Source organism: Spea bombifrons, chromosome 2 (assembly GCF_027358695.1).
Source record: "Spea bombifrons isolate aSpeBom1 chromosome 2, aSpeBom1.2.pri, whole genome shotgun sequence".
Classification (NCBI taxonomy): domain Eukaryota; kingdom Metazoa; phylum Chordata; class Amphibia; order Anura; family Pelobatidae; genus Spea; species Spea bombifrons.
In genome coordinates this window covers 125,475,488-125,499,915 of record NC_071088.1, presented here as the reverse complement: position 1 = coordinate 125,499,915, position 24,428 = coordinate 125,475,488, and the positions used below count along the sequence as shown (strand labels likewise).

Here is a 24,428-nt window from a genome sequence, read left to right as displayed (position 1 = left end):
CCATGAGAGACCACCTGAGAGAGCACCAGTATAATTCAAACAATGCTATATTTTAACTATGACATTACCCATGTAAAAGACTAAGTGTACTTAAATGTAATAATATAATAAATAAATTACTGAAAAAAGTCCTAAAATACAGAAATCATATTCACAGTAGATGATAGACAGGTAAATAAACTTGTAGCTCTAGAGGTAAACATGTGTTAAAAATTCTGCAAAATGCAATAGACTTGTGCATTCCGATTCATACAGAATTTTGGTACATTTTGACAAATTGTATGAAGCCTCGCAAACGAGGCCAGACAAAAATAGAAGCCAAAACCCCTGAATTTTCATCTGAAATTTGTGGGCCCACATTTACCCCCTCAAACTATCATATAGTTCACTTTTTCTCTCACAGTCTCTAAATGTTCCCTACCTTCTCTGGCGACCTCTTCTGTATCTGCAATCCTCTATCTTCTCAGTGGACCCGGAGGGAACTTCAGCCAAAATGGCATCGCTTGTGGAGAAGGTCATCTTCCTTATACCTCCAACCGGGGAGAGGACGTCACCAAAAGCGCTGTCACTTTGCCCTAACTTCAACTGAATAATTTGTATAAATTGTTATTGGTCCATTTGCATATGTCTACAATGCAAATCATTCTTTAGATGTAAACACATTCAAAACATTTGTTAACCAATTATTAATTTTATAAAAGTCCTAATAACTCTTTAATGTTCAAAATATTTTTTCTAAGCTGTATTGCAATCTTTGGCATGTCATAAAGCAGGACTGCCTCATAAACAAACAAATCCTGCATTGTGTGCATAAATCAAATGAGAACCATATGGAAACATAGAGATCGACTGAGCGGTCATGCGTGTATATGCATGTATAAGGTGTTCATCGGCGTCTTGGATGACGACAGGCTATGGAGTGGTTGCCGTCTATTGGTATCGGGGCAGGGCCAGCCTTTAATACTGATTGGACCCTGGGCAAACATTTGCTTGACCGACCCCCAACCCCTGGCATACAATCACGCCCTCTGCTCCAACACCAAAAAAAAAACCCCCACTGAAAGTACTTGCCGTGCTGACTCTACAGATTAGGAGGAGACTGTCAGGGTCAGTGTGATCTACCCTCCTTCTGACCCTACTGTGACGCCGTGTGAGATATATAAAGATAAACTGAATAAGACATAAAAAACCCTTTATTTGCACATATACACTGTCCTTACACACATCTGCCCATATACACACAAATACACTGCCCCATACCACACAAACATACTTGCTCATACTTACCCTTCAGCACCATGTTTCTCCCCATCTACCCCCCCTTTTCCCCATCTCTTACCTTTCTCCTCTTCCTCCTCTTAAATTGTATAAATCAAATACATTACTCCTCTATCTAGAGGTCACAAAACAACATAAAAAGTCTTGGTCAAGCGTGCTCTCCCCAACCAGTCCTGCTCAACAGGCAGTGGGCAGTGGGCATCACCTCGGTGCCTGCTACCCAGACCAGCAGTTGTGGTGCCTGGGTGCAGTGCACCCCTTGCACTCACTTGGCCATGGCCTCAATTTCTCAGTATCCGGGTAGGCCAGTCCAGCCCAGCCCCTGACAACGCTTGACCAAGACTTTTTATGTTGTTTTGTGACCTCTAGATAGTTATTTATAAAAACGTAGAAGGGCATTTAAAAGAGGAGTAATGTATTTTATTTACACAATTTAAATTATTTACACATTTTCTGTTGTGTCTGAACGCATTATTGTTACCTATAGAACTGTAGAAGACTGGGATACACTTATATCTAAACATTTTGAAATAATAGAAAAAGGGATATAAGAGGGAAGTGAGAATTAAGGGCCCCAAAAATACTTGGGAGGTATGATACAATCAATATTAATCAATATTTAAACAAAAAAATAAAATGTATTTCTTTGGAAAAAAATCTTCATATTAGATATCACAACCATATGCCTGGCATTGAGTCTACAAGCTTGTGCAAAATTTGCATACCCTTAGTGCATCCTAGAGACAGGTCTAGAGTAGGGTGACCAGACTTCCCCGGTTTCTCGATTGAGGACACTGTCCTCAGACAAAGGACTAGATGAATGTTCACTTCCACAGGGGCCCTGCTGCTTACCTGCGCACAGTGTGCTCAGTGTGTGCAAGCAAAGTCTATTGTACCACCCAAAGGAAGCAGGAACCCACGGAGTCACGGCAATTTACGCCACGTCACATGACCCTGCTCCGTTTCTGCTTCCCATGGGCAGTACAAGAGGAGTTGCTCGCACAGAAGAAGTATTTTTTTGATACACATAGACAAAATGTGTGAAATAATGTTTATATCATACAATCGCTTCGATTGTATGATATAAACATTATTTCACACATTTTGTCTATGTGTATCAAAAAAATACTTTTGATATAAACACAGACCAAAATACACTGCATATATAGTTTAAAGAAAATATGCTAATAAAATATATTTTTTACCATTTGCCAATTTAAAAAAAAAAAATGTCGCCGGATTTCATTTTTAAAATCTGGTCACCTCAATCTAGAGATCACCGTATGTTTTCCTTTTTCCATTTCCATTGCTTTTAAATTCAGGGTCAGACTTTAAGAAAGGTTGGAATATATTTGCCCCGACCCATATTTCGTTTGGGACAATTGTACATCAGTTTTTCTAGAGCTACAGCCAAAAAGGTGAAAAGGTGAAAATTGTTCACGCTCAGGGTTGCTTCATACACCGAAGTAAAATAGTTTATGATTTTTGATATGTAAACATTATCATCCCATTCACAGTGTTTATTATCTAGTAAAATAAATTGCGTAAAAAGAATAATTGGCAATGCAGGCCTAGGCTGTGCCCCCAATAGATCCCGACGCTATGCATGGACATGTACCATGTTGATCATAAGCAGCTAGTTCACCAGTAACTTGCTCATCCGTTCTTTGGAAACTAGCTCGCCATTACTCGCGATTGAATCTACATTTATACATTATACAAGGATTTATACCCAAAACGACTGATCTTACTTCAGGCTTTTAATTTTTCATTATGACTTGTGCTGTATTAAATTTCAGTTTAGTGATTCCAATTAGATACATTAGCTTGTCATATTCTTGTACTGAAGCCCGGACTGGCCATCTGGCACACCAGGCAAATGCCCGGTGGAATGCCGGCCGACATCACTCGACAGTCCACCCCCCCCCCAATATGCTGTGCCAATGGCAGATCGAGTGCTACAGTATGCAGCCAAAGGCTGGATGTACATAGCATGCTGCCCGCCATACTTACGTCATTGGCGGCCACCAGCCTTAAAGTGCCAGTGCCGCCTCGTCCTCCCCAGTCTGGCCCTGCTTGTACTCTATGTACTAAAAATATCTTTATATAACTCATATATGTCATAGAAAGAACGCAACAATTTATTCACCTTTTCCATGATTACCTTAACCTTATTAATGCGTAAGTAACAGAATTGTTGACATTTCTCTATTAGTTGCAGCCAAGGGTTAAGGGCTTTGGGGTTGACATATCAGTGAACACAATCAGTAATTCCCGTTAATAAAATACCTTTTCACTGTCCACCCAGTAATTGGTTTACAGCCTTTTTTTGTTGATTTACCCATAAGAGCTGCTGTTAAATGGCTTGGGAGAGCAATTGCTTAATGGTTCAATATTGAGGCAAATGCACCGTATCCTTTTTAAGGAAAAAAAAAAAAAAAGAACCATAGCGGAAACATGCTTTAGAGCTAATGGATTTAGAGAGTTTATGGCCCTAGAAACAACAGATTTAAGAAATAATACATATATGAAAAGGTTATAGACCTCGGGTTGATGATGGAGATACAGAATGTATTTAAATAGCGCCTGGATTCATGTAGGTGGTTTGTATCCTTGGTATTAGCAGAATAAATTTTACCAAGTATATAAGAGAGGGGACAGCCTACTACCCCTTTAAACTGACACTGACACTTTCATGCTTTTTAGAATTACTAAATTAACTTATTAAAGCTACATTTGTGTTGTGCTTTTTTTCGAAACCATTTTAATGATATTTGGCTTAAACCGTTTAGGATGCAATCGAGGTTCAGTCTAATTTTTGCCACAACTGTTACAAAGGCTGCCGGAACCAATTATCATTTGTGAGTAATAATTTAATAATGATTTAAATAGAATGAATTTACCAGGGTTTGACCCAAAGTCTCTAGGTGAGACCCTCGCAAAAGAGAGACTTCTCTGGGGAGCTCCCGGTTTCAAAGGAAATTTGGTCGTCGTAACTGATCAGCCCCTATACCAGCTGAAGTGCCCATAACTACCCCACAGTATGTCGGCTACATAACGTCACAGAAGGCAATTAACTAACTAACCCCAGAAGGGATCTCATATAAATCTGCATAAACCCCTTCAGTGAGTTTATACACGTTACAGGCAGCACCTTACATATGCGGCACGACTGAATGTGTATGTGTGTGTATGTGGTGTGAGCGTGTGTGCGTGTGTGCGTGTGTGTGTCAAAGTTGACAAGACTGGTCTTTTAAAGGTCCCAAAGCAAAGACATGTAGGGATCCGTGTCATTTGCTACAAACATCCCAAGGAACACAATATGAACAATGAATCCAAAGTTCAAATTATATTTGGAAAATAATAACATTTAATGTTCTTTTATTCTTCACCAGCTCCTTCACCTTATATTTCTGTATATGCCAAATATATATATACACTGCCCTCCACGAATATTGTCGCCGTTGATAAATATAAGCAAATGATGCTGTGAAAAATTGTCTTTATTGTTTAATCCTTTGACCTTTTCTTCAAAAATACTCTGTATATCAAAACAATTGGAAACTCAACACAGGTTTATCAAAAAATAATAATAGAAATTGAGGAATATATGTGTGGCACAATTACTGGCACCCTTTTAGTGAATACTTTGTGGCACCTTGCCAAGATAAGAGTCTTCTACTATAATGCCTAGTTGGAGAATACATGGCAAGGGATCTGAGACCGTTCCTCCATACAGAACATCTCCAGATCCTTCAAATTTCATGGTCAGTGGTGTGGACGCTCCTCTCCAGTGCACCCCACAGGTTTTCTGTGGGGTTCAAGTCAGGGGACTGAGATGGCCATGGTAGGACCTTGATTGTGTGGCCAGTAAACGATTTTTGTGTTAATTATGAAATATATATTTTGGATCATTGTTCTGCTGGAAGATCCAGCCACGGCCCATTGTAAGCTTTCGGGCAGAGACAGTCAGCTGTTCATTTAATATCTGTTGATATTTGATGGAGTCCATGATGCCATGTATGGTATCTTAACAAAATGTCCAGGTCCTTTTGGCATTAAAGAGCCACCACCATTTTTGACTGTGGGCATGAGGTACTTTTCCATATGGCTACCTCTCTGTGTGCGCCAAACCCACCTCCGGTGTTTATCGCCAAAATGCTCTATTTTGGTTTCATCTGGACATTTTTGAGAAAAAAACAAAAGGTTAAATAACAAAGCTAATTTTTCGAATAATTTTTTGCTCATATTTACCAAGGGGACCAATATAAATTGACGCACTTTTAAAGGCCAACCTCAGTAAGCTTACGAGGGTGGCCTGTATAGTCTCCTTACACATTAAAATATCCATTATACAGGGCCAGCTCAGCCCTGGAGAAACCTGTCAGCTTTAACCCTTCATAATGAATAACGAAGGGACATCACAATAGTGAATAGAGCCCAAAGTGTTTAATACTTCACCTGGACCTGGTATAGGATAAAAGAAAAGTTTCAAACAAGTGGAAAAAACGTTAATATTTATTTCTGTAAACATAAGCGCTAAGTGTGACGGTACGTTCTGGCTTTCTACTGTAATTCACATTTGTTGGAATTGAGATTTCTTATAGATAAAGGAGGATCGCTCTGCTACTAAAAGAGTTGAACAAAATAGTTTTATATGTATATATATATATATATATATATATATATACACACACACATACACATTATACTGTATCTATGTATATATATATATATATATTCAATGATATGTGTCATCAGTATTGTTAACATCATCAATACCCGAAATAGCCCTGGGAAGTCATATCAAGATGCACTTTTGCATGCGGTGTAGAACAGAAGTGTTAACTATGGTTAAATGAAGCATTCAAATGGATCCCGATTTACAAAAATGTGCAATTAGTACAGGAGAGCAGAGTAAATAGGAGTGCGGGTGCGCTGGGTGAGAACGGCTGAGTGGAGTCAGGCCCCGCAGTGATCTTTGTCCTGTTTGGAGCTCTCCGCCTCCTCATTTTCTTGTCACCAAGTCAACCAGTAGTAGATAATCTAGAAGGGTCAACACGTTTCAGCCAAGCCTCCAGAAAATACCTATTCAATAATCAATAGGCTTCCTATCGTCTTCTTTAATGATAGCATTGTGATCCCATCCATGTCATATCTAACAATGCGCCTATTCACTGCCCAAATTGTAGGTCAGTATTTGGTAGGAAGGTCAGTTTTACTGCTTATTGCTTTGTCAGGGACCTCTCATGGATACAGATGGTCTTTTTCTCAAGCTTGTAAAATAATAATAATAATAATAATAATAATAATCCCAATGAACTGAGCTGTAGAATATGCATTATATTAATCAATATAATAATAATAGTAATAATATTGATAATACTACTACTACTAATAATATTTTTTTCAAATCAGGTAAATTCAAAAATAAAAGAGAAATTTAATAGCTGACAGTTTTAACAAGGGGACAGCATGACTAAGTTCCAATAAGAGACTAAAGGGCAGAAATTGTATGATTTTATTTTTCCTTCTGTATCTGTAATATTTTTCATGCACAATAAGATCACTTTCACCAGCAGGTGTATCTCTGATCATGGCAGTAAGAAGTTAGAACTTCTCTCGTTGACAAGGATAGGAATCCTCACTTGAAAGTTCATCTTTTCTGGACCACAACTCCCATCAGATGCAACTAGCCTTCGGCTGAGCCTGATGGGAGTTGTGGTCATCAGAAGGCACCTGCTTCCTAGAAGGTGTAATACAGAGCAGTTTGCCTGCTGCATTTAAAGGTACAGAGAGTAGGGAAATGGTGAAACAGAAATAAGCAGCCAGCCTTATCTTTTTTGACCCAGCCCCTCCCATTCGATGCCCATTGCCAAATCACATGAGTCCCGGATCCACCAATCTGCCTGGAGAAGCAGGCTAGTCCCTGCAAGTAAAGCCTACCTGTCAACCAGGTGAGAAGACTTCTTGGAGAGGGACGCACTGAGAACCTTATGTGTCCCTGATCCACAATCCGCCATGAACACTGAGGAGCAATATTATTCCCCAGCTCAGATCTACAAGGAGTCCTGTGCATTCCAGAGAACCCAAGGACAGGACTATAACTCCAGCCCCCCAGCATGTCTCTACATGGGAAGGCAGCAGCCAGTCCCCTACTCCAACCCCCTGGTCGGTCTGGATCCAGGAAGCCCTCCAGATATTTCTCCTTACGAAGTGCCTCCTATATCGGAGGAACCGGTGCTACCCCACCTTCACCACCACCATCATCACCACCACCACCATCATCCAGGCATCTCTCACCCACACCAGCAATCCATGCCCTTCCCTGAAGACCCCGAGCCTGGAATGCTGGATGAGAGGAACCGAACCTTGTTACCTTTCCCGTGGATGAAATCTACCAAGTCCCACGCGTGGAAAGGCCAGTGGACAGGTGAGCCACACATTCTCCTGCATTCTACTGGGATGTCCCCGTTACACTTTCGCTTTAGCTACAGGCGATCAGCAGGGGTTAATATGTAAAGCTTTCCTCCAGCCTTAATACTAAATGTAACTTGCTTGTACTATTATTATTATTATTATTTATTATTAGTATTATTTTTATTAGTATTATTATATTGAAAATAAATCTGTTTATCTAAACTTGCTGTTTTGTTATATTGTTGTTTTGCAGATTAATCATTATTTTGTTAATAATTATATATGAAAAAGAAATTCCATTATGCCCTAAAATGTGTGTATCTATTCAAATACTTTTCGTTGCATTGTCGTTTTACAAAATTGTGTTTTATAATATGTTTTTGGAGATTATGTTTAGTAAATGTATAATTACAAATATATTTTTCTTTTTTTGTTTTAATGAAATTCTCATTTTACCATGAAGGAAGTTAATCTTTCCATTTTAAAAATCATCTTAAAGTAAAAAATTATTAATTTTAGAAATATAGTAATTTTGCATTCTTGCGCAATGAATCAATTGTGTGTTTAGACACTAAATTTATACTAGCAGGTACATAATATGTTTGAATTGTAGCGTAAATATATATTTATATTATGTATAAATATATATTTATGTTTTAAAAATGAATTTATTATTACTAATTTGATTACATTATTAATATATATATATATATATATATATATATATATATATATATATATATACTATTAATAAGCAATATTCTGATTAAATAGATGGTTATTAATAAATAAAAATGACATACATAAAACTATGACCATGAACCTGCGTGTAGGTATCCCTAGATACCATGTATGATACTTTCAGGAAATGATAAGCGTTATGCAGACATTGTCGCAGTGATTGGCAGTTTTCAGAAAAAAACCCACAATCTGTACAGAAAGTTCAGTTACAGAACAATATTTCTGTATCTTGCTGTACAATGTTATCTGTGGGCCCATTATGCAGCTTTTTTTGTCACGCCTGCAAAGTAAATATTTTATTAATCACTTTGCTCAAACAGACTGGTAAAAAATGTATATTCTAGTAATAATCTCAGAAAATGTTTTAGATATTCCCTGCCCTTTAACCCCGTCCAGACAACAAGAAAAGCACAACAGTACCTGGAAATTTACCGGCCCATTTAGGTAAAGGTTGACGTGTGACGCCGGATGCTGGCCACCGTAAAACTGGAACACGCGATATTTCCGCGTAAGATTTTATTTAAGCTTTACTGATTTGTACGGGGAGCCGGGTATTTTAGGCTTGAGGTCACGCAGTTGTATGGGGTGCAGAATTATTTTATATTATATTTTTATTATATATATAGTTTATTCCATCATAGCATCACCGCATGCAACCTCCTTTTCATTAATTTTTCTCACACACCCCCGGTCAGGGTGAACGTATTTACTGTAAGATCTTGGTTAAAATTCTCCAATTTTTCGTTATTCCTGGCCGTTTACACAGAGCGTGCGTGTAACACATATGAACGCAATAACATTAGACTGTATGTAAAGTGTTCCTGCAACCTTATCGCCCAAATTGTTCCCGGGTGCGTGTTATACCCAGGATTTTACAATGTTCCATGGTCTGGGACTAGAGGATAGACTTCCTTCCAACGCACCTATTTGTGTAACACAACAGGAAATACTTGTTGTGTTACAGTTTTATGAAGAAGTGAATATTTTTGGCTGCTTTATGTTTATCCATCACAGAATATTCCTCCTATAAGGCATTTTTTAGTCCTTTAGCTGTGTGGAGTAAATAATAATAAGTAAAGTTTTCACAGGCGTGTGGCACATACTATTTGTTTCGATTGTGCTACACAGTCGTGTGGCTCTTAAATATTTTTTTGATTGTCTTTTACTTAGTAGAGTTGCAGGGTTTTGTGGTCATACATTTGTGTTGTACACAAAATATTTTTTGTCGCTTGCGTCTCACAAATTTGTTGAGAACTGAATATTTCTCGTTACTTTTGTTTTTAAATTTTTTATAATGTTTTATACATAGCACATTTAGACACAGACTTAAAGAACATTTTAACATGTAAAGAACAATTGAATTATTAACCTGGTACATGTATTACATTTACACATTGTATTTGCATGGTTTTTTGCATACATATCATGCGAAAAATGAAATCTGTTGATATCTGGGGCACGTTGGATAATAATATTACAGAACTATGCACAGGTTCAGTTTCTATACAGAGAGGGCGAATTTTCCTTTTGCTTTATAAAGTGCAAATTTAGGAGCTCAGCACATGGCGAAAGTATAGCGTTAAATTGGACCCTTAGCGTGTTTGCATGTCAATAGCGTGTTCTTACAGTGGAAAATCTACACTATACAGGGAGAGATCAGAAACCACATATTGTTTTTAAAATATTTACAGGGATAAATGAGGGGTGCATATTTACAAATTGAGTTTGCAGTGGTTTATGTCCTGAAGTTTGCGTTAATTACAGCCTCAGATATCATAAAGTCAACTTAAAGTGCAGTTCTTGGAATAGTGCGGTGATGGACATATGTAAAATAGTAAAATGATATATTTATATGGATATATATATATATATATATATATATATATATACGGTATATAGGTACATATAAAATGTTGACATTAGTTATATGGTGAATACTATTCTAATTTATATATATATATATATATATTTCTGCTTGTTTCAATAAACACATCATTAGTTTGAAAGACCACATATGTTTTAACTGTTTCCTGTCCAAAGCACCACTGGAGGATAACACGTTATTTTATCTATAAAAATATGTATACATTTCCACACCAGAAACATTTTTTTTTTTCGTATCATAAAATGTTTGTTTCTAGTGGACTAATAAATAATGTGGTTTTAGCAGCACCCGGGCACTCTGGGCTTCTATTTATCGACAAGATGAGTGCATGACCTTTGGAGATATATATATATATATGTGTCATTTTGTTCATTATTTAGATCACCAAGGTGTACTCACTAAGATATGAGAACATTTCAACTCTCAAAAGTCACCCCGATGAGTTTCCTGGGGAAATTTCCTGGAAGTAATCTAACAGAGTTATACTTTATGCAGGGCCAACTCAACCCTTCTTCCAATTCACCCGAGTGTCTGTGGGTGGAAATGTTCAACTCCCCCCCAAACTTCTCATTTAGTGAATACACTCACACTTTTATTTGGTTCAAGTATATTCTGCATACTCAATAACTTTTTACTTTTTTACTTTTTAATTGAATTGTGCCTCCTAATATATATATATATATATATATATATATATATATATATATATATATATATATATATATATATATACAGCACATCCAAACGTATATATTTGGTATGTCTCCAGTCCTGCTGAACAAACCAAGTAGAGCCAAAATATTGTAACCAGAAAATTCAGAAATTTAGAAAGGCGAGAAATATAGCTTCATCATAAATCTTTAAGGAAGATATTCCGTAGAGTCGCTTCTAATGACCAATACAGTAGGTAAGAGTGCTGCACTCACACTCATTATGAGTCTAAATTGTGGGTCAATTCACTATTGCTCAGGAGGCACAAGGGGTTTCAGAGACGGTGATTTTACTTAAATTTAACAATTTAAATGTCTCAAACTCACCAGGGCAGGTTTAACTAATCTGAGTTTGAATTTATTTTTCCAAATTCCCAACGGGGTCTTCGAATTCTTTCCTAACGCGAATAATCCCTTTATGAGGCAATTTACGGCCTAGCGAAAAGTTAAAAAATCTACTACCTCTAAGCTCGCATTTATAGGGGTTCACCTCCCATCCTTCACCTCTAAGCGAACCTGGATGAGCCACAATCTGGAAAGGCAAGTCTCCGGATTCCTTTTTTTTCCCTACTACGATAAATGAGTTTCTAGGAAAAACATATAAAGAGAATTCTTTAATAGAGATAATTTATCGCTGCTTAGTGGGATTCTAAACAAACCTCCGGTGAGAAAAAGAATGCGTGGATAGGTGGCAAACAACTTTATATCAAATGAGAAGAGAATACACAAGGTGTGCGCTTTTTCCTGGTACTAATAAGTGGTGTCAGCGGGCGTTTATAAGAGTAAACAGGCCAATCTTTCTTTTTTTTTCCCCTAACAGATTACAGGCAGCCTGGAATCTCCAAGCAGAAAACCTAATAGAAAACCAGAGCAAATATTAGCACTGACTGTAAAGTTAGTTTCTGTGAAGGAATATTGGGTAATGAAACAACAAGTTTCATTCGCAAACGTCACTGTAATCATTTTAGTCGTAAAAATTGTAATAATACTCTAGCATTCGTACTTTATAAATAAAATAATACATAAATAGTAGTCTACCGATAAAATGTAATAATGTAAAAACAATAATAGTATAAAAGTTCTGTTAAGGAAATATTGGGCTATTGCTTTTCAGCACTTTATGGAACTTTTGGTGATATAGCGTAGAAAGTACAAAACAAATGAGAATAATTTACTAAACGCACAAAGAATAGTCAGTGAGAGTGGGAAAATATTTCCATGCATTGTAATCTTGATGGCCATGACATCATTTGCGTGAGCAAATGAAAACCGTGATTTCATAGTGCGGCACAATCGCCACCACAAGGACATCTTTTCTGAATCGCCACTGCGGCTAAAGGGACGTTATTGACATGCATATCAGATTTCATGGAGTTTCCATGAAATTGACTTTTTAGATGATGTCACCATAGTGGTCCATTACATATGTGTGCGTTTGGTAATAATAACAGCACCATAAATGATACACAGACACACGTCAGAAAGTATTCTATTGGCTGTTGCATGCCTTAAATATTTTAATATATATATATATATATATATTTTTTTTTATTATTTTTTTTTTAAATATAATATATTTTAATAGTGAGATTTTGGTGTGTGGTTATATTTACGGATTTCGTTTTTGAGAGCATAAAGATATTCTTCAGGAAAAGGCAAACGGTTACTGGTCTCGGGGGTAGGCAGAAACATTCTTTGTGAAGAAGCAATGACTTCTACAAGCCTTGAGACGCGGCACTTTGCCTACCTCTGGCTGATACTGAAATGCTGGAGACAGGATTGTTTTAAAAACGACATATAATAATAATAATGTTCACAGTATGTACTTATCCTGCAATGCGCTTCTACTTAGTCCTAATTGCTAATCATTTATTAATGTAATTATTCAAATGGTGAAGTTGTTATTAAAAGTTTTTGGCAATTGTAGTATGTTTAATACGCGTCACCTTTATATGTTTAATATCTGTTTTTTATGCATACAGTATATCACTGAAAAAATAAGAATAATGAAATGATGATTTTATAGGGACATTCAACCAAGGAAATTAATATAGAATTCTAGTGTGGCCTAGCTCAATTCAGGTTTAGGCATAACTGGTGTATAGTATACTTCTAAACGATATCCACAACGGTTTTCCATTTTTTAGTTGTTTTAGGAAATTTTTAGATGTCTGCGTACAGTAACCCCAATAACAAATACAACGGCCCATGGGAAGTTAAACAAATGAAATAACTGAAGATGTGTGCAGGTTGTTGAATTTTTAGGAATTTACCTTGTTTGAGTATGTTTTTAACTGCCAACATCAGCCATGAAATGTATGTTGATTATTGACAAGTTATATCAGCACAGTATAAAAAAACATTTAAAAGCCCCTTTCATACTCGGACACTGAATCAGTAGAATACAAAAAAAATCATGAGGCTCACAAACAGATTTCATGAAACCTTTTTTGTTTATGAAATCATATATATTACATTTACTTATCTCTAAAGGGAATTTAATTTTTAGGCAAGAAACGAATGCTCATTATTTGCAGTATGGCAAGACCTTGGTTGCTATCAGTTATTCTACAACTCTGTAAGACATTAACATATTTCTGCACTGTAGAGTCTGTAGTCACTCAAGAAACCTGGCCACATTTTCTTTTTTTAATTTTTTTTTAACTAAATTTGGATTCTACATAAGGTTTTTACTGTATTTAATTTGCATTTATTGGTTAACGCTGACTGTGGGGTACCATCTGATGGTAAATGTTCTCAGACGTGTCTTTAGTTAAAATATGGTGATGATATGTAGTGTTTTAAGTAAAACAAAAGCTTAACATGTTCCTTATTTACAAACAACCCCCATATAATTAAAGACTACTATTTTTTTTATACAGAATGTTGGAAAAATAAGCACACCAACCAAAGAATAATAATAAAAAAATATACAGCAGTAGCCTTTGAAATATCCTAATTCACAATTTATTCTGTTACCAATAAAGTATTTATCACCAATTGCATTTTACATTTTAAACCACAAATTTAATTGCCAAAATATTAAATTTATGGACATTTACAATTCTAATATCTCTTAAGATTGTTATATTTATTACAGGTATCATTGGGTTATACTGTGCTGTTTATTTTATGTGTAGTAATTTGGACTAACCTGTATAGTGGGTTTTGGATTGCACGATTATATATTATATCATACTACATGCTTTCAATAAGAGTATGTGTAACCAAACCAAATAAATATGTTGGCTCTGTATAATTATATAATAGTGATTAAAAAGTACTTTAAATATGGGACATGAAATGGAAACTGGAAACCTAGATTTGTGAATCCATTGTTAAACATGCAGAATCCAGGTATAGTCATAGCTAAAGTTGACATTGTGTACAATGATTTTTTTTGTATTTTTTTTAGATTAGGGTTTCTTTCTATCATTGATATGACGGCAGTATATGACCTAAACACAATTTTAAGGCCGAGATCAAATTCGGACTCTGGGCTTTTACTACATCATGGCCCCTCACGTTAAACTCCAGGGTGCCCTCTGTATTTAAAGAAAGTCTGCCACCTCTTCGTCCATGACCTCCCATCACCACCCCGAAGTGAAGCCCCCCATGCCCCCAGTCCAGTCCCTATCTTCAAAATGGTGCATTTATTCATAAATAAAGGGTCCCTTCAGGGGCTGAAACCCATACAGCTGTACTGGCTGTACCCTGGTGATGGCAACACTGCCACCATTATTCCTGGTTACCTACAAGATGGGTAGATACACCTTGGTTACTTAGTGCACTGCAACTGAAGTACCAAGAGTCCCAATCCCTGGTATTGTTTGTTGGTATTGTTAGCTGTTACTTATCTATTTTTGTTTCTTAAATACCCAAGATGCAACTTTTTCCACAAAAAATAAATTGTAAACAAACATCAAGCCAAGTTACCGCTTTATCCTGCATGTTTCAAATGGGTGACTATTTGTATTCTGTTTATTGATTTAATCATATTGCAGGTTTCCTGAATCAGGCCTTGTTTGGATCAAGGTTTTTTTTTTTAACCAACCTGCATAAACAAGTTATTGCTGGGAACTAACAATGAACTAAACTAAAAGGTCCAAAGTCCTAGTACGTGTATTGATCTGGGAAATGTTGCCCAAGGTGGCTACGATGCACCAACTTATTAGAAAGATATTAGACAATCTCTCTAGGTAATATAGTATTCAAGAACTTTGAACGGCTTACTATTGACTTTTTGATATCTTAACATACTTCTAAAAGATTCAGGAATATGCTTGAAGATTTTGGACCTCCATTAAGTATGCACATTTCCGATACTTTCTTAATTATAGCCTTATCCGAAATATATAGAGTTAACATACCAGGGGACAATACTGGACAATATTTGGAACCCCCAAATAGTGACTGTAACATGAATATACACTATTGTATGTTATGTATGGGTAAAACTGTTTAGACTATCCTATAGGAATTACTTCTAGACTTTTTTTTTTGTGGTATTCAGGATTGCTATCTTGTTTAAAGGAAAACCATATTTTAAGCCGACAGAAATGTTTAATATTGATAGTGTCTCTTGTCCCTGAGCCATGGTTACCTGTTCTGGGCCACCAGCAGAAGTTCCGTCTCTCTGCATAATGAGAGACTGGGTAGCAGCGCTGGTAGGGCAGTGTCTCTGCCTGACCATGTGGTAGTGTGAGAATGTAATAAAATTGTAGTAATTTGTATTGTTGCAAAAAAAAAAAATAACATAGAATTATATAACATGGGACGGCCAATAAATGGCGTACATGCAGCTGCCTGCTGAATACTGTACGCTACGCTGTTACATTAATAGATAGCAGTAAAAGTATGTCAGAGGTACAGTCCGACCTCTTCAACCTAAAAGCACAAGCCTCGACTCCAACATATCCCACAACCTATACTGTATATTATTATCATACTGGGGATGGTAGTCATCTTCTATCTGCAGTGGACGTTGAGGCTGGAATAGCAGGGCAGGAAGGCCAACACACAAATCGGGACATCTCTTTGCTGGAGGGGAAGGCAAGAGATGGGGAAGGATGGACCTCAGGAGTTGGTGTTGTGCAGTGTTGTGCAGGGCAGTGTTGTGCAGTGTTGTGCAGGGCAGTGTTGTGCAGGGCAGTGTTGTGCAGCGCAGTGTTGTGCAGGGCAGTGTTGTGCAGGGCAGTGTTGTGCAGGGTAGTGTTGTGCAGTGTTGTGCAGTGCAGTGTTGTGCAGGGCAGTGTTGTGCAGTGTTGTGCAGGGCAGTGTTGTGCAGGGCAGTGTTGTGCAGCGCAGTGTTGTGCAGGGCAGTGTTGTGCAGGGTAGTGTTGTGCAGTGTTGTGCAGTGCAGTGTTGTGCAGTGCAGTGTTGTGCAGGGTAGTGTTGTGCAGTGTTGTGCAGTGCAGTGTTGTGCAGTGTAGTGTTGTGCAGTGCAGTGTTGTGGCCACTTGGGAGCTACAATAGAGCTACATTGATCTTACAGCTCTCTGGGCCAGTCGAGGGAGACAAGAGGATCTCCACAATTGGACCGTAATCCCTGTTGCCTACAAAATAATACAGTGGGGCAGCTACCCGGGACAGTGCCTAAAAATTGAGGTATGTACACAGGTGTGACTTCACTGGTGAAGATTACCCTGTGTATTTATTCCTTTTCAGAAGATTTCAGACATTTTTCCAATTACTTACTAATATGGAATAATCAGTTCAGTAATCATTGATAATTCAAGTACTCAAATATCCAAAGCTTGCATCCTTAGAGCAGAAGGTAAGAGAGCCCACTTCTTCTGGAAAAACAAGGCTGAACTGCATGCTATTATAGAATGCTGACAAGGCAGAACTGGTTATTACTATTATTGCCGGTTGAATCATTTCATTCACTTTTAACCAAAATGTTGCCTATTTCACTGGTTAATAATCAGTAGAATCAGTGAATACGATGTTGAGTTCACTTTTAACCAGAGCTTTTCCACTTTCACGGGTTAATAATTAAAGGGCAAATATTTAGGAAGATCTAGCAATAGCATGCGGGAGGTGCTAGAGCAAGCAATAACTTCAGTGACAACAGTAGCTTATTATAAGTCTTGTCGATTGGTAACTGAGGTATTTACAATTGATGGTCTTATCTGTTCCTCATGCGCAAACATAAGATAGCAGCTGGAAAAAAAAATCTGGGATCCGACCAGAGTACCACCTTTGGATAAAGTACCCTCCAGCTCTAAATATCTAAATCTTTCTTAAAGTGGTTATGGTCCATTCAACAACTTATATAGAATGGAAATGTCTTACCTATATTATCTCTTTGATTTATTAAAGTTAAACAGGTGCAAAGTGAAGTTAGAACTTTTTTTCACGTTAAGTCGGTGGTTGTTGTCGTGTACACATCCACGGTCACTATATTAAAATGTATTGCATGAAAATCCATAAATACATACATTCTGTTTTCTTAGTCTGTCAATTCTAATTTTGTCATAACCCTTGAATAAATGGACTCTAAGAAACGCTGCATAAGTTATTGGTGCTATATAGATAATAATAATAATAATAATATATACACTGGAAGCAGGCTATCCAGCATATTGTATAGGTCACATATCTATTAATAATATTCCAGGAACTTCTGTTAATATCCAAATGCACTAGATAGACAATGGTTTAATTTATATTTTTTATGTATAATATAAGTGTCCACCTTAAATCCAAAAGTAAACTGCGTTTAAAGAGGATCTACCTCTTAAAAATGTTTATTAATGTAAGAGGGTCAGTTTAGGCCTCTTTACTAACTCCGTATGCAGTTTAAGATATTTTGGTTGTCAGCTTTTTTATTCAGGTAATGAGGCCTGCTAGGCTTTTCTGTGCCCCTGTGAGACCCTCTAGCCCAATCATACCTGAGTTTGAGGGGTCTGTGCATGACTAGAGCGACCACCACAGACCTCCCCACTAATGTGTCCTCCTTTGTGTTCTGCATGCCACCTGCTGCTGGTAACTAGGGATCTTGGGCACCTGGGCAGTTACCCCTCTTGCCCTATGGAAGTTTTGACTCTGCTACTGGCCCCCGGTATATGACCTCACATATTGACACTCTGCAACAGCAGTTGGTGCTCAGGCCACAAAGACCGCTGCTTGCACAGACCCCTATCTCCAGGCTATGGTGCCTGTGGAGAGTTCCTAAGGGACATCTGCTGTGGGCTCCGAAGATACACCTGGGCCCAGGGCAGTGTCCCAATTTGCCCTACATTAGTTACAGCCCTGTTTGTAGTCGGGAGACATTTCTACACTAGGCTGCATAAGTATTCACCACTTCGATGCCCCCTAGACATTTTCACGATTTATTTACAACTTGGAATTTAATTAGTTATTTTTTGGCTTACAAATTGAGTAGAATCTTCTTTATTGCTTGACCCCTTTTGCACCACTGCCTTCCAAAATCAAATAGATTTAATGCAGAAGCAGGTTTGATTGCAGGTGTTTTAGGTGTGAGGCATATGTATAGCCATACCTTGGCTAACTTGACAGGCCCCACTGCCCGCCCATTTGCCCTTTATATCGGGGTGTTTCCCGCAATGTCAGCGGGACCGCCCACCGACATCAGCTGGACCGCCCACTAATGTCAGTGGGCGGCCCTGGCTGCGTCCTGCAAGGGCAGGCTCCAGGTAGCCGAAGCTCAGAAGCTCCCAGCTATCCATTAACATGGATATATATATGTATAGATTATTATATATATGGAGTCTCAGTTTTACGTATCCTTTTGAACAGAGTTGCTTAATATGATGGCTCTTTATAAATCAATAAATAATGATAATCAAAGGCTGCCCCAGTCACATATTTTAATATAAATAAATGAATGATTTAATTTACAAGTACATATCATTGGTGGGGGGTTGTCTTCAATGTAATTGTTTTGGTAATATTAATTTCAAAAGATAAGATCATGCAAACCCTATTTAGAGTAATTTACTTAAAAAACACCTTGCAGACTATAGGAAGGTACATAGTGCAAGAAAACATAGAAGCATAAAAACGGGTCTCGTTTTGTTGTCGAATTTTACGTTAAAAGACTTTGAGAAGAGCACCATCCTGAGTTGCAGTTTTGCAGAGTAACTGTAATTGTGATTTTGTTGGGTATATTTTCAGTTGATAATGTTTAGAAAAACACTAATGACAAACAAGATATTCATTAAATATTCAATTATATATATATTTTTTCCTTTTTAGGTATTTTTTTTTTAAATGTCATATTTTTCAAAAATTGGATTTGTTTATATGTGTTATACTAAGATACACTCCACTTTCTGATTTAAACATCTCACATAGACGGCACTAACCAAGCCTGAAAGCCAAATTATCTTCAATGGGTCAACATTGGCATGATTCTCAAAATTATTCCACGGCTAGGATTAATTACTCAAAAAACAGGGACAATGATGTTCATGCTTTATGCTTTAATGTATTTATCAGGGTATAAGTAGAGAAAGTTCCCTGTTAATGAGTCAGATTTTTTAATCACTGCATTGCAATCACTCTCAGCGGGTTTATAACATATTTTTTGATATGCCGCGATCTCTGAAATTTATGCCACTCCTGTTACACCCTCTGGTCTGAAATACGGTACATCTAGGAGTTCAATTATTCCCGACTTAAGGACGTTGATACTTATAACCAGTTATAGTATTGTACAAATTGCATTGTGTTTTTAAATTATGGCTATTTAAGACATTGTAAATTTATATTTTTAGTTCAATAAATGTTGTTTCTGTTACATTTAATAATAAGGAGAACATGAATTAAATCCAAACCAATATTCCCATTAATAGCTGAATACACCCAATTTGTTCATGGAATACAAGCTGACTATAAAGAAGTAGAATTATATTTAGGATGGGAGTGCATTGTCCTTTTCTTGGCTTTCATGTTCTTTAATGAGACTGTGAAGTTCATACACATTATGACCTAACCTGCATTATTTTCATTCTGATAGATCTCTACCAATAAGTTAAGGGTATAGTAATCTTATTTGCTACTTTCTGCAGGAAACTCTTACATGATGGAACAGGAGGAGAACAAGAGAACGAGGACAGCATACACGAGAGCCCAACTTCTAGAGCTCGAAAAGGAATTCCTTTTCAATAAGTACATCTCCAGACCAAGAAGGGTTGAGCTGGCGGTCATGCTGAACCTGACCGAGAGACACATAAAAATCTGGTTCCAAAATCGTAGAATGAAGTGGAAGAAAGAAGAGGATAAGAAGAAAGGAAAGGGTGACCCTGAACAAGACTCTGTGGTGTCCTCTGGAGATATTATAAAAGATGAATCTCCGTGCCATGGAAACGCACAGCCAGCAAGAGACTTGATGCTCTCTCCTCCTTTGTCCATCTCCTCTTCGTCACAGACCAATTCTATCCCTTCTACTGGATCCCTGAGGCAGGCAGAGAAACGATAGAGGTAGCCAGGAATATGATAATGAATATGATCACCAAGTATTAGAGCAATAAACTTGTCTTGGCTGTAGTGGACAGAAGAAAAAACCGAGAAAGCCCTCTGTATCAGCCAACGATGTCTTATTATAATCAATGGTTTGTATAGTAGCTAGAAAAAAAATTATTATGTTTTAAATATGTAAACTGCAATTTTTGAAGTATTGATAGTATTTTATTGTATGGATAACGTGTCATTCTGGGATATAATGTTTCTGTCTAGTATTTTTAGAATTACCTTTTCATTGTTAAAGATTTTTAGATAATATCCACATTAATTATAGAAAAAAAAAGGTAATTATGCACAGAGGGTATATGATTTTAATTCATTTTTCACTTCCTCGCGTGTCTCCGTAACACGCATTGACCAGTCCCACGCATTTATTTTAGTTGACACGAAAATGCCAGAAATGATGATAGTATCCCAATTACTTGTAATTCTTGAAAAGGTAATTTATTTATGACGTTCATACACTCCAGTATTGTACATTTCTTTTTGTATTTTCTTTCTCTGTTTTTATTTAAATAAAACATATCTTTAAAGCGTTGATAAGGTGAATGCGCGCTTGTGTAGGACGTTGATTAAAAAACTATTTGCGTAGGTAGCGCTGACGAATCAGCCACGAAATTGGGGATTTGGATTAGAAATATCGAGGATTATATATCAGTCTAAACTGAATCCAGGTTGAAATAAAATATCACTTAATAAATAAAATCGCAGAATTTGGGCTCACATTAAATGTATTAAATTATTTTAAAAAAAATGAAAACTTTTTTCACAGTAGAACACTGCTTCAGAATGTATTTACTAATAAAATAGGACGTTTTAAACAGTGATGTTTCTACAATAAAAATGTCAGCTCCTAAATTACCGATATATTTGAATGTAAATGACCTTCAACATGTAAATATAAGTGAGGGTAAAAATCACTCATGGATTTAAATGTTGCATCCTTGAAAATGATTTGCGTTTGAGAGACTAGATGTTTGTCAGCTGTATAGAATGAGATTTGTTTTTTGAACTTGCACTACTGTCTGCAGTTGGAGATCGGTGGGAACTTAAATGTATTTTTCTTTTGGTTTGAAGAACCCCGTAGTAATTATGTTTTGAAAAACAATTCTGCTAGAAATGGGATAAGGATGAATACCTAATTGTTGAAGAAACTGCTTTTCTAATATTTATTATTTCTGATTATAGTATGGGTTCTACATTCCTTGTATTCTCGTGTCTACCAAGTTTGTGACAAGCTATTAAAAACACCAGCAAAATAATGCATTTAACCATTAAAAGGGGGCCGCAAATCTTCTCATGTCATATTGGGTTATGCAATAAGGTAGTTGGAAGGACCGTCTGGGCCTGCAGACCCAGATATAACGCAGTTACAGGAGATGAGAGGGGTTGTTAATGCTACTCCATCTCTACATACATAGGCCGTCATACACTATTCATGTAGCTTTTACTAATCCATGTGAGATGCATGACGATAAAGGAGAAAATGTAATGTGTTTCGCCACCATTCGCGTGTGGTGTCCTGAATTAAAAAAAGCTATTTTAATAGCGCAAAATGCCCTTTTCATGTCTTTCCCAGGATAGGGCAGAGTGCTGCCTAAATCCCCACTTGTTAAGTTGCAGGTTGCATTAAGTCAAGGACTCGGAACAAGCATCACAGAGTACAGCAAATCATTATTTTATAGAGGAAGTACAGTTATTTCCAAATTTAATTTTTGTTTTTGAAATCTGTGAATTCCCTTTTTTGTCTTGTCTTTTGACACTCTACCTCCTGCCAAACCACCAAGAATTGTGCCTCAGGATGTCTCTACCTCCTTCCAAAGGTTTGTGAAAGCAAAAGAGAATTGAACAATGGTGGCAGAGTAAAGAGGTATTGGGAAACATTGGCAGTAGGGTAACCCAGCAATGGAAAACATCAGTCATAGAGTGTCTTGGTCTTGTGAAACATCAGCAATAGAGTATCTCAGTATTACGAAACATCGGTATAAGAGTATCTCGTAATTGGGAAGCATTGCTGGTAGAGTATCTCAGTAATGGGAAACATCAGTGATAGAGTATCTCAGTATTGGGAAACATTGGCGAAAGAGTATTTCGGTATTGGGAAATATCAGCGATAGTGTATCACAGTATTGGGAAATATTGACAATAGAGTATCTGAATATTATGAAACGTCGACAGTAGAGTATCTTGGAAGTGGGAAGCATTAGCGGTAGAGAATCTCAGTATCGGAAAACAATGGTAGAGTATCTCAGTTTTAGGAAATATCGGCAGTAGAGTATCTCAGCATTGGGAAGCATTGCTGGTAGAGTATCTTAGTATTGGGAAGCATCGCTGGTAGAGTATCTTAGTATTGGGAAGCATCGCTGGTAGAGTATCTTAGTATTGGGAAGCATCGCTGGTAGAGTATCTTAGTATTGGGAAGCATCGCTGGTAGAGTATCTTAGTATTGGGAAACCATGGTGGAAGAGTACCTCAGTATTGGAAAACATTATTAGTAGAGTACCTCAGTTTTGTTTGAATACACAAAAGAAGATCGGGGACTGACTGCTAATATTCATGTGCCCCAAGTCTATGGGACACCATTAGAAGATGTGAGATGTGTGTAATATACTCCCTATAAAGTTCGATCGATATAGTATATCTTAAGAACAATAAAGCACATTGTGATTATGTCTTTTGTGTTTCTTAATCTATAAAATGCTAATTTTAGCTAATTTGTATTTTATTCAAATTCCCTAATTAGGTGTGCTTAAACGATAAATTAAAATTCATAAAATACACATTTACACAGATAGTACTTTGTTTTGAGCTCTTATCCAAACCTTTTTATGTGCTTCGATATTTAATTGTCCTATTCTATATTAGCCTACTCAGTTCATCATAAGGCAAACCAATGTATTAATTTGGGATTATACTGCCCACTAGTGGCCAGATTGCTCCTCCGTTTTATTGGAACTCTCACCTGTACTGTTGCTTATAAGAAATATTTTCTAGGTTTCAAAATCCAGTACAGGCCAAATTATTGTGTTATCTTTGTAAGTATTTACTATATAACAAGAATATATAATTACAATTATATCATAACATTATATATCATGATTATTTTAAATTTAAAAGACTTGTGTAACACTTGTAAATTGTTCATAATAAAGCATTTTAAACTGTACATAAATGTAATTTAATGGGAAATAGTATTATCCACCCCTCAACAATTCTGATGTTGTATTAACTTAGTGCAAAGACCTCATACAGTGCACTATGTTTTACACCTGACTGCCTGGTCAGTTTTAGAAACAGATTATTAAACCCTTTAAACAGCTAACATCACCAAGGTACCCTATCCGAAGCTAGACCCTTTAAGAAATGTTTCTGGTTGTATACATGGCTGTACCTTGTCCTGAATAGTTAGTAAAACATGACTATTGATTCAACCTATCAGAAATCTTCCCTGGCACTTTAAGGCCAAAGGCTAATATATAAGGGATGTGTGCACCTGCCTGCTGTATAAATGCTGTACATAAACCACCTGAGCTGATGAAGGTGAGTTGAAGGAACTGTTGGACAATGGCCAGTCCTGGCCTCCAACCTATTACCTACAAGGAACATGCATACTGGAACAGTTACCAGCTTTTTGCTGAAAAAAGTCCCATGGACATGAAGGTCTTTTGAATGCCGAAGAGATCGTGTGAACTTCTAGCTGGGTTTCAGCAGCCAACTTATTCCAAGAACCAACTGGGTTGCCAGCGTCAACCAAGCAGGCCACTATTACAAAATCAGTGGTTAACGTCACTATGACCATGCTTTTTCTGCCCATTTCATTTAATGTCTCAGAATACTCAGGTTTGATCATTTAAGACAATAACAGTTTTCTGGAAAGTGTTTTGTGGGGGAGATTTAGGTAG

General features: G+C 37.0%; 1 protein-coding gene across 1 annotated transcript; it reads left to right on the top strand.

Annotated features, from left to right (window-relative positions):
* Window positions 1–7,270: 7,270 nt before the first annotated feature.
* PDX1 (pancreatic and duodenal homeobox 1) lies at window positions 7,271–21,063 on the top strand. Its single transcript, XM_053456398.1, has 2 exons — window positions 7,271–7,711; window positions 20,073–21,063. Exons 1-2 carry the CDS (start codon window positions 7,300–7,302, stop codon window positions 20,480–20,482), a joined length of 822 nt encoding a protein of 273 aa, XP_053312373.1. The 5' UTR covers window positions 7,271–7,299; the 3' UTR covers window positions 20,483–21,063.
* The last annotated feature ends 3,365 nt before the right edge of the window (window positions 21,064–24,428 follow it).